At 40.2% G+C, this 14,768-nt stretch overlaps 1 protein-coding gene across 1 annotated transcript; it reads right to left on the bottom strand.

The window, feature by feature from the left end:
- Nucleotides 1–8,254: 8,254 nt before the first annotated feature.
- tirap (toll-interleukin 1 receptor (TIR) domain containing adaptor protein) lies at nucleotides 8,255–9,887 on the bottom strand (the record flags this gene model as incomplete). Its single annotated transcript, XM_080889854.1, has 3 exons — nucleotides 8,255–8,502; nucleotides 9,067–9,687; nucleotides 9,881–9,887. 3 exons carry the CDS (start codon nucleotides 9,885–9,887, stop codon nucleotides 8,255–8,257), a joined length of 876 nt encoding a protein of 291 aa, XP_080745980.1.
- Nucleotides 9,888–14,768: the final 4,881 nt, after the last annotated feature.

Genomic DNA, 14,768 nt, shown 5'->3' with positions numbered 1-14,768 from the left:
GACACCCCTTCTTCCCCCCCTCCCCCCACACACGCACTGTGCAGCAACGCATGCGCAATGTGGGGTATGCGCACTGGCCGCTAGAGAGGTTTCACTGACTGCGAAAACCGGGCAAGTTAAAACTTGTGTACGGGCGTAGCAGCAAGCAGGACTTCTCAAAGTGCCCCGTTCAAAATCTACAGCTCATCACGATCATTTGACCTATGCCTCATAAATCCGGCTCAAACTGGACTATATTGCAGACGGAGCAACATCTGGAAAGGCTTTGCAGCTGGCTGAGATTAAAAAAAACAAAAAGAAAACTCTAAATGCAGCTGACACATGAAGTGAATTCTGAGCTGTTTTTTTTTTCTTTTCTTGAAATATTGAAAATGTAAAAAAAAAAACGTAAATTACAAAGGATAGCTGCTTTCGGTAGAGTTAAATTCTTCACAAATATTCAACTCATTTGTCTTCGGAGATATTTCACTTTTATTGATAGGGCTAATTCACAACAACAGCTGCCACAAGGCACTTTATGCTGTCAAGACCCTACAATAAGCAAGCGTTTGGCGACAGTGGGGAAGAAGAGCTCCCTCTTAGGACAAACCTCCCACAGCAGGCTCAGGGAGGATCAATATTTAATTATGTATAATGATTAATTGCATTATTGATGTATACGCACACAGAAGGTTTAAGGAAATGGCTGAAAAAGGTGCTCAGTGCATCATGGGAATTTCCCACCGGCTGAAACTTATTACAGTGTAACTAAGGGATGGTTCAGGGTCACCTAATCCAGCTCTAATGATGAACCCTATGAAAGCCTAACCTTACAAGTAGAGAGAGTCTCTCAATAATTAATTAATGGCACTGATTCTTTGCGCAGTCTTTTAGGAACGAATTTTAAAAGAAAATAGGTGCTATAAATGCACTAGATAGACTATCAGGTAGTTTACAACAAATTGAATTACCGAGGTAAAAGTAGGCTCCAACATCAAAACTTTGCTCATGTGCACATAAGAGTCCACATTGAGATAGTGGACTCTTATAAGTACCTGGGTGTTCACCTCAACAATAAACTGGACTGGACTACAAATGCAGACGTCCTGTATAAGAAGGGCCAGAGTCGACTCCACCTGCTGAGGAGACTGAGGTCCTTCGGAGTCTGCAGGACTCTGTTAAGGACATTCTATGACACTGTGGTAGCATCTGCCCTTTTCTATGCAGTGGCCTGCTGGGGGAGTGGATGCACGGACAGGGACAGGAGCAGGATTGACAAACTGGTGCCGAGGTCTAGCTCCGTGCTGGGATGTCCCCTGGAGTCTGTGGAGGTGGTTGGCGAGAGGAGGATGTTAGTAAAGCTGACATCCATCATGATCAACCCACATCACCCACTGCATGAGTATGTGAGTGGGCTGAGCAGCTCCTTTAGTCAGAGACTGAAACACCTTCGCTGCAGGAAGGAGCGCTTTCGCAGATCATTCATCCTAACAGCAGTTAGACTCTATAACTCCTCATTCACGATGTCATAAGTCACTGGACACTGTGTGAACATCCACGGTCACCACTTCATGCATAATGGACCTTCCATGTGTATGGACATGTGAAGGTATATATGTATGTATATGTATACATATGTATATTTAGTGTGTACATGTCTATACATAGGAATAGTAGTGGTACAATAGCTAGGTTCTCAGAGCATGTGCTGACAAACTGACCGGAGTCTTCACTAAAATCTTCAACCTTTCCTTGTCATCAAACACCGTCCCGCCCTGCCTCAAAACCTCCACCATCATCCCCATCGCCAAGAAGACAGCTGTGGCCAGCCCAAATGACTACAGGCCTGTAGTGATGAAGTGTTTTGAGAGACTGGTCTGTCAGCACATCAGGGCCGGTCTGCCTCCCACTCTGGACCCCCACCAATTTGCCTACAGGACAAATCGATCCACCGAGGACGCTATCACCATAGCGCTCCACACTGCGCTGAGTCACCTGGAGCACCGAGGAAGCTATGTGAGAATGCTCTTTCTGGACTTCACAGCTCAGCATTCAATCATATCATCCTGGAGATCCTGGTCCAGAAACTGTCTCACCTGGGACTCTCCACCCCCATCTGCCTCTGGATCAAGGACTTCCTGACAAATAGACCACAGTCTGTCAGACTCGGCCCCCACCTGTCCAGCACCATCACACTCAGCACCGGGTCTCCACAAGGATGTGTTTTGAGTCCCCTCCTGTTTACGCTCTACACATCCGACTGCTCCCCTACCCATCTCTCAAACACCATCATAAAGTTCGCGGATGACACCACAGTGGTTGGACTCATCTCAAGGGGGGGATGAGTCGGACTACAGAGATGAGGTCAACAGACTGACTGAGTGGTGTTCAGTTAACAACCTCCAACTGAACACCACGAAAGCTAAAGAACTTATCTTGGACTTCAGGAAGGGCAGAGCAGACCCGGCCCCACTTTACATTCACGGGAACTGTGTGGAGAGGGTACACTCCATGAGGTTTCTGGGCGTGCAGATCTCTGATGACCTCATTGTGATGTTGTTTATTCTATTACTCTTGTTCTCTTCTGCTTGTTTTCTTTTTTCTTTCTCAGCAGGTGACCCAGGTGATTGATATATGCATTTTTTTTCTTTTTTTCTTCTTTTTTTCTTTTTCTGCTCATTCTGTTGGTTTTTGGTTTTTGCCCTTCTCCCCCGTCCCTCTTCTCAGCTGTTTCTCTTTCCCTCTTTCTTTCTCCCCTTCTTTCCCCCAGTCAAGTCTGTCCTATATTCAGTAAGTGAAAATAAAATAAACAATAAAAGGTGAATCAAATGGACCATTATGGCAAGGCTGGGATGGTCAATTTGGTAAAGTAAATCCGTTGGGCATCTTTCTTTGCCTTTAGACAACAATTCTGATGGCAAAAGAGCCAAACGGGACAGGCAAAAAAAACCAAAAAAACCAAACAAAAACATTTATATTTATTATTGAAACTTGCACCAAGGGAGTGGCACTCCAATTTCGTTGTACTCTGTACAATGACAATAAAGGCTATTCTATTCTATGTCAAGCTATATAGTTTATGTCTTGCATATTTCCAACCATATCCATCATCACATACTGTGTATGCTACCATTGTATACAGTGTATTATCTTACTTTTTTTTCATTGATTGTACTTTTTTGTATTTTTGTATTTCCTTCTGATATCTGTAACGCAAAAAATTTCACCGTCGTGGGATCAATAAAGTCTTATCTTATCTTAGCTTAGCTTAGTTTAGCTTAGCTTAGCTTAGCTTATTCTATAGATGTCTCATCAAATCATAATGAGTTTTACTTTGATCTGTCAAACATTAACTCTTGGTTTTGGATAATTAGCATGTTGCTCTCAGTCACACTACATAATAGTGTATTCTGACCAAACTTAAATTTCAGTTCACTTTTCCCATCTTTACTATCAGAGCAAGAAACACCAGTTTGTGTCAAGCTTTGTCCTTAAGCCTACATTTCTGCTTTCAGTGAGCATCGTCTTGTTTCTTTTTTTAACACAATCAGGAGCGTGTCAGTGGAAAGTTTTGAGTCTTGGCTGCCTTTGCAGTTCATTAATAATGAGCATTAATCCAGGCAGTTTCAGACACATCCAAATACCACGGATTCATGAATGCCCAATGATTCAATTCAATATTTCCAACCCTCTATGCTGACGCACACTGCACACAGTTATAAACACACTTTTTATGAGACATTGTTAACTACTTTGTGATATGAAATACAATTTCACGTGAAACTGTACTGGCAGAAGCTAGAGTTCATAATGGTAATCATTCATGGAGAATGATTTTCCAGTCATTTATGATGTGATCATGGATTTGAAATAACCTATCCCTTGTACCATGTATTCCTAGGAAGTTGTTTAGTAGCGACAAAAGACACACCCAGATACAGAGTCTCCAAGGGAGGTTACTCTGTGGCAAGACAAATAATGTTTCTTATGTTGCAATGTCCCTTCCTCTGCGCTTCTTGTTCTCACAACAACATCTGGAAATAAGTTAATTAGTAACACAAATAATCTTATATCAGCTAGACATAACTCAGATGAGTCAAAGATCTGATGCCAGATATTTGTTGTTTCCTTGAAAGAGATACCAAGCAAATACTGGGGAAATATTACATAATACAATGACAGCCACTATCTTTTGAAATTGTTTTGTTCAAGTAGTAGGACATTTGATTCTCACTCTCACCAAAAGAAGCTGAAATAGCCTCATATATTCTATACAGGTTGATCCCGCCTGTGGGGTGAATTAGATGGAGTTACTGTTGAAGGGTACCTGATGAACTCATCTTTACATTTTTTGTACAGGTACCAACATTTAGAGAGACATATTTTTTATCTGTAAGTAACAGCATGGTGTAGTCTGCCATAAGTAACAGACTAAAACATAAAAAAGAAAAGATCAGCGCTTCTGTTGGGTTAATAATAATGGATTGCATTTATATAGCGCTTTTCGAAACACTCAAAGCGCTTTACAATTCCGCTATTCATTCACTCTTGCATTCACACACTGGTGGAGGCAAGCTATAGTCGTAGCCACAGCTGCCCTGGGGCAAACTGACAGAAGCGAGGCTGCCATATCACGCCATCGGTAGGTGAAGTGTTTTGCCCAAGGACACAAAGACCAAGACAGACAGAGCAGAGGATCAAACCAGTAACCTTCCAGTTACAAGATGAGCTTCCCAACCCCCTGAACCACGGTCGCCCCACAAACCACGGTCGCCCCACGACGGTTACTGGTTGGTTTATACTAGTTTTTCCTTAGAAAACTCATAATTCTTTGTTTGATTTTAGAACATAGATGTTTAATTATGTAGATTTGAGAAACCACAGTCTGAACATCTTCTATATCTCTTGGCAACGAACATTCATTGGGTTCTTTAAACGAAAGCGTCGCTCCTTTACGACTTTATTTGTCCAGTTCCATCATCAAGTTTAGCTCGTCATTAATCATGTCTGACTCAGTATAAGATAGATTGTGTGCGGTCTTTCTTAAGTGGATGTCAGAATTATTTTCCCAACAATGCCCAAGAATACAATAGCAAACGGGATCCTGAATTAGACTTTTAAATGTTATGTAGAAGAAGTAGCTGCAAAGAAGCTTTATCTTTCTTCCTTGTTTCACACTGGGGAGAGGGTATAGTGAAATCATAAACACAGAAATAGGCCAAAGTGCAATAAAACTAGATGTTCATGTTATAAACTTAATGCTGCTGGTAAAACAATTAAAAAAACACAATGGCAGATAAGTTAATGAATAACGGTGTTTATTATGTGGCTTTAATTCAATTCAATAACATTTTTTATGTAGCATCAAATCACAACAGTTGCCTCATGGTGGTAAAGACTCCACAGTAAACTCCAAAAATCATACGTCCCCCTTCCCCCTTTGAGCAGGCATCTTGGCAACAATGGTAAGGAAGGAAAGACTTCCGTCTTTTATTTTGTCTATAAAGCTACTGTACTGTAAGTGATTCTCATTTCTTATGGCTCAGTATGCTCACCAGTCTCACTGAAACCACGAAAATGTTTATCTGTAACCCAGCTGCTTCATCGCTGTAGCACAGCCAGCTGAACTCACTCATCACAGGCAGAAAGATCCAGGTCAGTGCCACCGCACACTGTACAGACCACCAAGGGGACTTAAAGCTCAACGCTCTCCCAACGATAGTGATCTAAAACACACTGCTTGCTATTAAGAGACCTAAACTCTGCGCTCTCCTTTACATCTTTCTTGGTGTTGAAATTTGTGGGATGATGACACTCAACTTGCATGTTCGGGGGCTTTTCCACACCAAACCACAGTCACTGTTTTCAGTTTTAGTCTTTAGACAAGTGGATGAGCATTTTAGTCATTTATCAGTATTATTCATCGAAAACCAAAAACATTTCCTTCCACTTACCCAATTCAAGGTCAGTTCGAGGTGAGGGATATGACATGTTGAATCTATCCCAGCTCTAATCATGAAAGAGATGGGGTACATCCTGTGTGGGGCTAACACAGATAACTGTTTCCACTCACAATCGCACCTATAAACTCACAAAGGCACAGTGAAACCATGCACACTCCCAGTAAGAACACACAGGCAAATATGATCCTATTTTAAGCTGTCAAATTTTAGTGAGCCTAAAATAGGTCTAGTGGATTAGAACACAGGGTACACATATCTGTGAGGCAACAATATAAACCACTGCCTTGCAGTGTCACATGTCAATCTAATCAAATCATGTTTTGTCTTTATAAACAAAGGAAACCTTTTATATTTTGGCAGATTTTAGTCTAACACTGATTGATATATGGAACATTTATACTGTCCTGAAGCAAGGTGCTTTATAAACAACATGCTTAATTCACCTATTCACAGCCAGTTATACAAGCACTATTTCTATGCAGAACTGCTTGCTATCTAACATTCACACACATTCATACCCTGATGGATGCATCACAGAGCTACTTCGGTTTATTATCTTGCCCAATGATATTTGGCATGTAGACAGGAGCAGGCAGGGATCAAACCACCAACCGATTGGTAGATGATCTGCTCTGCCTCCTGAGCTGAAAAAAAAAAAGAATACTGTACTCATAAATATACTACTCGCTTCAAGTGCCATTACCTGAACCGAAGTCAGGGCTCTTACACACAAAAGGATACATTAAAATGCTTATGTATTCAGAATATTGTCACAATTACTTAGTGTCAGAAGATTAGACATCTGGAATCCTGACAATGAAGCAGCTAAACAGCAACAGGTGGCTATAAGCTAACATTATGGCAGCTAATGTTAGGCTAGCGCTCAAATATGCTTCCTCTCTGATAAACAGCTTGATTAAATTCTCACATTAATTGAGAATTCATGTCCAAGTCCAACAATGCTGTGCCTTAACGTTAGCTAACACGGCACAGCAGAGCACAGCATGAGAAAACAGAATTCAGCTTACATTCTGCAATTTGCTGGCATTCATTAGCGATCGTGATCAGACCATTTATAGGGCCACAGTTCGTTAGTTTAGCTTGCTTTTTACATTACGTATGTGAAATGTGACACGTGTTTTGTCTGACGTTAACAGCCATTCACATAACTACATCTGAATGTGTGTGTGTGTGTGTGTGCGTACACATGCGCATGCTCAAGGATTTGGTAACAACAAAGGCTTCATAGAACATCTGTTCCTTTTAGAGATTAGTCTCAATTTTTATGTTGCAACGTTGGCTTGGCACGAAATAGCCGATTATAAGGGATCTCTGTTTGCAGCGCTAAATGTCTGCTGTTGTTTAGGAGGTTGGGGAAGAGTGAGGAACAGAACACAGTAGTACATCTTCAGTGCAAACGATTCCTTGTAAAGGGAATATAAGCCCTGTCTGCTTTTTGGAAAAAAAAAAAAAACATCACACATTGTTCTCCACTTGATACTGTGAATACTTCATATTCCACGATGAGTGGACTAAACTTAATGTCAGCTATCTAAAACCTGTTGTTTGTTACTATGCTTAATGAATAGTGAAGTCTGCCAAGGAGAAGTGAAAGCTCCCTTGGAAGGACGATAGGGGTTCACAACAAATTTTCAACTTGATCAGACTTTGTTTCAACTATTTATTCATTAGTTATAGTTGGACCGGACCTGGTGCTGTCTGACACTGTCCAAGTGTCAGGAAGATACAGTCTGGACAACACACGTTCAAATACACCCATGCACTGCAATTCCAAACAAGAAACAATGGTTGGCAGGTTGGCAGAAATACTAACAGCAAAAGATGATAAGTCTAAAGAAATATTTAATTTAAAATGAAGAAAGAAGTGTGTTTTTTTTTTCCTAAAAAGGAATTACATTCCCTGTGTTATCACTCGAAGCCCAGTTCAAATGTCATACCACTGTCAGCAGTTTGTAATGGGTGGGTATTTCCCTTTCTCATACACAACCCACACACAGACCTCATGATATGACCCATTCATGTTTCCTCACTGGTACTCTCTATTGTTGGAATTTGCAGTAGAATACACCACCTAGTGGAAAAGACAACCTCCTCTCATTACAAAGCTGAGACTACAAACACAAACGCCTTTAATGTTTACATTTAAATATCTTGCGCACTCACACTATAGTTCACAAGCTGTGACAGGAAAATTGAATTCCCATGCTGATCATTTTTATTGTTCTGCCACATATCCAGTGTTAAAAAAGCAATAACCGCACGCTGTGATAAAAGGAACACTATAACGGAGGTCAGTCAGTAGCTAAGTTTCTCCCTTCCTGCGTCATATTCTTTAATTGCTGCTGCTGATGATCACAGGAAATGCCACTAAAGTGTTTATGGCTCTTTCGCATCACTTCCAGTGGAATAGCAGTCCCAGCAGGGCTGTGCTGGGACATCAGCTTGTCTTCTTTTGAGCTGTCTGCTCCATCTAATCCACTGCTAGAGCCACTCATCTGGAAATTATGAGTCACCTCTTTTTTAACCAGGTCCTCCAGGTCTGAAGAAAGAACAAAGGAATGTTTTTAAAGATATTATCTCACCCAGAGAACTGATTCATGCAGATGACCCTTTTATTTCTTTTCTCTTTTTTTGCTAGTTGGATATAAAAGAAGATTTACAAGTAAAGTGTTGGGTAAAACAAACATGAAGGCTTCCACAAACTTGAGCACGCTCCTGTGCATTTTAAATAAATTCATTTGAAGTTTATGAAAACGCATCAATCTTTTAGAAGCTGTAGTCAAACACTAATCAATATATATTTATGAGGAGAACATTTTTTCTAAATAATAACCTAGAAAAGGTCATCGCTGTACCTTTGATAAATGACAGAATCACTTAAGAATTGTATTTTCTATTAATTTGGATTATCTTTATCTAATATTTGATGATCTGAAACATTTAAGTATGAGAATCAGGATGAGGAGTTTATCACAGCACATCACTTTGATTTGTGATGTGTTAAATCAGTCTGTGATTCCCAGCTGATTTAAACAAATATCATTTTAAACATGGCATGACTGATCTCAGCTCGTGTTCATATCACTCTCTTCTCATTACTTACACTGGAGTACCGTCCTGTTGACAAGCGTATAGGCTTGGATGGGGTTCCTGCTCAGGTCAATGTAGTAGTAGAACTTCAGCTCCTTAGGGTACTGAGAGTGGGACAGGCTGTGAAGCAGAGGAATCATCCTATTGGACATGGGTCCCTCTGTCAGTACCTGGTGCATCATATAATTACACCAATCATCCTGAACAAAATTAGGAGTGATAAGCAGAGCTCGTAAGTGACTGTTCTCCACTGCCTGACAAAACTCGGTGCAAACTGCACCTCCTGGACAGGCGTCCCTCTGCCACAGAAAGCATCTGAGGCTGCGGGGCGAATCCTCAAGGAAGGAGACCAGGCGTGTGGCCTCTTCAATGTCACTTTGGGCGCTGCTGTGACAAACAAATAGGTCATACTTTCTTTTCCATCTCAACTCACAACTGAGAACAGTAGGCAGCTGCCGTGGTTTCGAGGGGGTCCCCCCGGGTGATGATGACAGCGACGACGAAGAGCACGATGGTAATGTAGATGAGGATGATGTTAATGCACCACTAACAGAAGACACTGAACCTTTTGTGGCTTCTTTATTGTGTTGCTTTGATAAAGATCCTCTCGATTTCAAGAGTTTCTGGAACCAACCTAAAGGAAACAAAAAGATTTTAAGGTCGATTTGTTTTTCTTTTTAAGTATAAAGATTTCCTGACATTCCACACAACTTATGAAAAATCGTGTGAATAACAGTAGATATTTTTGTCACACGTGCACAAACAAATCCTCAAAAGGATTCTGATCAGATTTACACTGAAAGAAGTGACCAGAACTTTTTACTTACCGTGCATGTTGCTGAGGTCGTCATGGTTGTTCAAATTGTATCCAAAGTACTTCTGACAAATAGATATAGATAGTGATAGATAAATAGATAGTGTTGAATTCCATCGGTGGGAGCTTCTAAAAATCCAATTTCTCCACTCTTTAAAAACATCGCAACCCGAGGCTGTAGCCGAAAAGCTAACTCACACAATAGCAGCAAAGAGAAAGTCACTGATATCACCATAAAATGAGGAAGTTAGAGACTGCTGGAAGGGATGTCTCAGCATGTGCAGTCGAATTTCAAATGCAAAAACTGTCAGACTTCACTGATCACCTTATTCATCGCTGTAAACTGACATTTGTCAAAAAAAAATATTTTGCTTTTTTTTAAACAATATGATAGAAAAAACTGATCTCATAAAGAACAAAATGAAGTGGGAAGCATGAAGACAAGGTGGGAAATGTTAATAGGCCTAACCATGTCCACAAATCTATTTCTGTAATCCATGTGTTACTATGGTTTGCATTTCCAGCTTCACCATGAAGGAAGTTAATAAAACCACTGTTATATATTTAAACAAGAGGAAGTTTGGGGTGACAGTAAGCCTCAACCGCCCCCCCCCCCCCCCCCCCCCCAACACACACACGTTATTTATGAAAAAAAGTCCTGTACTATGTTAATTGTGGTGGGGGGGGAACCCTCATTTGGGCTTTTCCCACATTTCAGCATTTTTGAAGTGTGGGAAAATTTCAGTATAATTGGTCTATTAAAATTTGAGTAGCAGGGTCCATATGAGTGCACCAGAGGTGGGCGGGTTTCGTGCATCTGCCCGCATAGCAACCACTGCAAAATGATACCATGTACTTTTTTGCCCCTCAGAGGCATGAGCTTTCACACTTTTTTCCCTTCTGCTATGCCACCTTTTGTTACACTTTAAGGATATTGGCATTTTTGGGTTGTCTCAAGTCCCAGAACATGAATTCTCTAATCATTTAAAGTAACTGAAAAAATATGGTAATAGCTAGCCAGTAAAAACTAAAAAGAAAAAAGATTTTAAAGATTTTAAAAAGCAAAGTAACTCATCATTACACATCTATACATGTTTCAGAGTTTCAGTCAGTAAAATAGTTGCTTTGGTTTGGTTAATCTCCCCTGGAAATGGAGTTTGTAATCAGTTCTGTCTGTCTGTTAGCAGTCTAGCATCCATTATTTTCATTATTTTCTTTTTTTTTCTTTGATGGTAGATACCAATAACAGTTCCACCTGATTTAATTTTTGTTGAAATCTGGTCAAGTTCACACCTAATGTGAAAATCAGCAAAAATTTTGTATTACTCACAATTTTTCCAAATCCAGAAAATTTATCTCCACAGATAAAACTCTCTTTATTAGTTATGCACATCAGGAGATCCAGGAATCTGGAAACAGCGAAAACAGGTAAGGCCAAAAAAAAAAAGTAGTGTGATGGACTGAATCACAAGTGTTGGTATCTCACAAACACCCACACTGATAGATAGAAGAGATAAAGAATAAGGAGAAGAAAGACAGATAAAAAGGATGAGCCAGCACTATCTTGTCTATTTAGTATTTTTACTACACTGTGTTAAACTGGGAAATGGGTGAAGGTTTAATTTCTATCGCCATCAACAGCATATAATTTCCTAGGCCCTAGAACCTGTAGAGAAACAGTTTTCTTGTATATTTACAGTACAGTTTGTAGTACTACATGTATGCACATAGGAAACATACAGACCAATCACGTGCATTGTAACTCATCACACATGAAGCTACTCAGCCAATCATTTAGTTTCTTCAGTGCAACCCTGCGAACACGTGTGTGTGCAAACAGAGAAGTCTGAGAGGAGATGAAACGCAGAAGTCCAAAGACAAAAGTAAAAGCAACAGAGAGAGAAAAGCGGTCGGTAAAAGCTGTTCTTAATAATTCTTGATGTGACTGAGGATAAAGAAGATGAAGAAACTTCTCTTTCCCTTTTTAAATGAAACATTTTTTATGACAAAAGCTCATTTATTTTAATTTTGAATGTAAAAGAACATTGTTCAATTTTATTATTATTCTATTATTATAGAATTCTCGAGTTCATGGTGAAATAATAAGCATAGTGCAAAGTATTATTTAACTGAATGTTTTTTCTTTTATTTGAGAGCCTGTTGTTTGACTACATACAGACACTGATACAACTATTAGGCTACCTCAATATATATTATATTGAATTATGTGTTACTTTGTAATAACCGAAAATATTATAAAACAATAATACTTCTGGACCTTAATTTGAGGACTTTTTCTTTAATTGGACTTAGATTAGCTTAGATTTTAATTGTCCTGTCTTCGGCCTATATTATTACTATCAAATAACACAATTATTTACCTGAAATTTCTCTTTAGGTAGTAGCTTATACTGAGTACTCAGGGAACTGTAGGGGAATTTTTGCTGGTTAACTTAACCCAGCTGTTTCCTCTTGGTGGTTTCATATTTACTTTTTTTGTTTCTCTTTTTGTCGTATGTCTGCTTGTCTGTACCATCAGTTGTTCATATATATATATATGTATATATATATTATATATATATATTAGGGGTGCAACGATATTCATATCGATATTGAACCGTTCGATACAGTGCTTTCGGTTCGGTACGCATATGTATCGAACAATACAACATTTGTAATTTATTTTATCAATTTTCCTTCTGACGATGCTGTCTGTGTGGAGCGCTCAGTGAATCTGTGTTCGACTACTCCGCCTAGGCTGCACTGTCGAGCGCAGATTCACTGAGCGCTCAACACAGACAGCATAGTCAGAAGGAAGAGCACAGGGCAAGCTAGCGAGACAGAAGTTAAGCTCTCCTTGCAACAGGCAAATTGACCCTCATTCAGATCTGGCGTTTGGAATTATTTTGGTTTTCATGTGACGTATGACCCTGAAGGTAAGCGAGTCATGGACTAAAGTAAAACAGTATGTTGGATGTGCCATGCAATGCTCAATTACATTGGTGTGAACTAGTGTGTTAGCGCAGTTAGCTCGTTCAGGTGTTGGCCGTCTAGCCCCATGCACGGAGCGATCGGCGGTAGCTCGTTAACGGAGATTTGCCGTGTTGTGGCGTTAAGGTCATTTCAACGAGATTAACCTGAAAGCACTAGCGGGAACACAACGAATATGACTGCACATTTACGCCGACATCATCCTAGTGCAAAGACAAGTGGAAGCAGACAAAAAAAAGCAAGCATGCTACTAACTTTAGCCGAGTCATTTAGACAGCTGTTAGCACATGATTCTCCTTATGCTGCTGAGAATATAGCCCAGAAGAAGCGGATAGTATAGCTTTTATTTTGGAAAGAGACATTTCTCTGTAATAAACTCTCTTTTCCAAAGATGAGTGATTCCTCAATCAGATACAGGGCTTGCAATATCGCTAGCCCGACGTCCCGGAGCTAGCGATTTTTTCAGTCGGGCTACCAAAATCTATCTCTTCCCTGCCCGTCGGGCTATTGTAGGAAGGAAAAATATATGTCAATGCTTTTGCATTCTTTCGGAAATGTAGCTGGGTAATTATGTCATTGGCATCGGTGAGCCACTGTCAATATGTGACATATTGAAGTCACGTTTGAATTTGCGCTTGTTTTTTTGCTTTCACTTTGCAATCGTGTGAACTGTGTATAGAGAGCGACAGCACTGATCTGTGAGTGATGATAATTTGTGCACCAATTCCTCTGACATCGTCTTATTAATCGTTAGCTTACTATGCAAACATGACAAGTGAAATCTCCCGCAGCTTACACATGTGAGAGGTTGATCGCGCAGAGAATCGCTGAGCTTATGTGAGTGCGTGTAAAAGCATTTCAGTTCTGCTGAGCCAAATAAGACAGGTCAGGGTGAAGAAGTGACAGCCAAAGAAAAGCTTACCACAAAACGGAGAAGTTATGACAAATCAGACTATAAGGCAAAAAGAAAGTGCAGCTTTATGGTTTCATGGACAAAAGAATTTCTGTGGCTGCAATATGATGAGCTAAATAACCAGGGCTGCACATAAGTGGTCCGCAGGTGCGCATTCGCTGTCAAAATAAAAAACACGCACAAGGGTTAGGGTTAAATTTAAAAACTGTACTTTTGAGTTAAAATATATATTTATAATTTTAATAAATGACAAATTAAAAATGCATGAACATTTTTTTGTATCGAAAAAATATCGAACCGTGACACCAAAGTATCGAACCGAACCGAACCGTGAATTTTGTGTATCGTTGCACCCCTAATATATATATATATATATATATATATATATATATATATATATATATATATATAGAGAGAGAGAGAGAGAGAGAGAGAGAGAGAGACATGCAGATGTCACAGCTTGTCACTCTTTTTCACCCTATAGGCAGGGATTAGACCAATTATACGGGGATCTCTGTCCAGAAGAGCGCAGTCCTAGGAACAGCTAAGATACTGCGCAGGACCCTCAAGCTCCCAGGCCTCTGATAGAGGACCTGAGCTTGAAGGGGGTGAGCAGGGAATTTTTATATTTATATATATATATATATACAGGGGCACCACAGGGGACTGTCCTCTCCCCCTTCCTCTTCACCCTCTACACCACAGACTTCAGCCACTGCACAGAGACCTGCCATCTTCAGAAGTTTTCTGATGACTCTGCGGTGGTTGGATGCATCAGCAGGGATGATGAGACAGAGTACCGGGCTGTGGTCGACTCCTTTGTCACGTGGTGTGAGCAGAATCATCTGCAGCTCAACGTGGCAAAGACCAAGGAACTGATCGTGGACTTCAGGAAGACCAGGAAACACTTGACCCCTGTTTCAATCCAGGGGGTCAGTGTTGACATTGTGGAGGACTATAAATACCTTGGAGTACACATTGACAATAAACTGGACTG

This window comes from Rhamphochromis sp. 'chilingali' (genome assembly GCF_963969265.1).
Source record: "Rhamphochromis sp. 'chilingali' genome assembly, chromosome: 8".
Classification (NCBI taxonomy): Eukaryota; Metazoa; Chordata; class Actinopteri; order Cichliformes; family Cichlidae; genus Rhamphochromis; species Rhamphochromis sp. 'chilingali'.
Note: the sequence above shows the minus strand (reverse complement) of the source record. Positions and strands in the feature narration are given on the sequence as shown.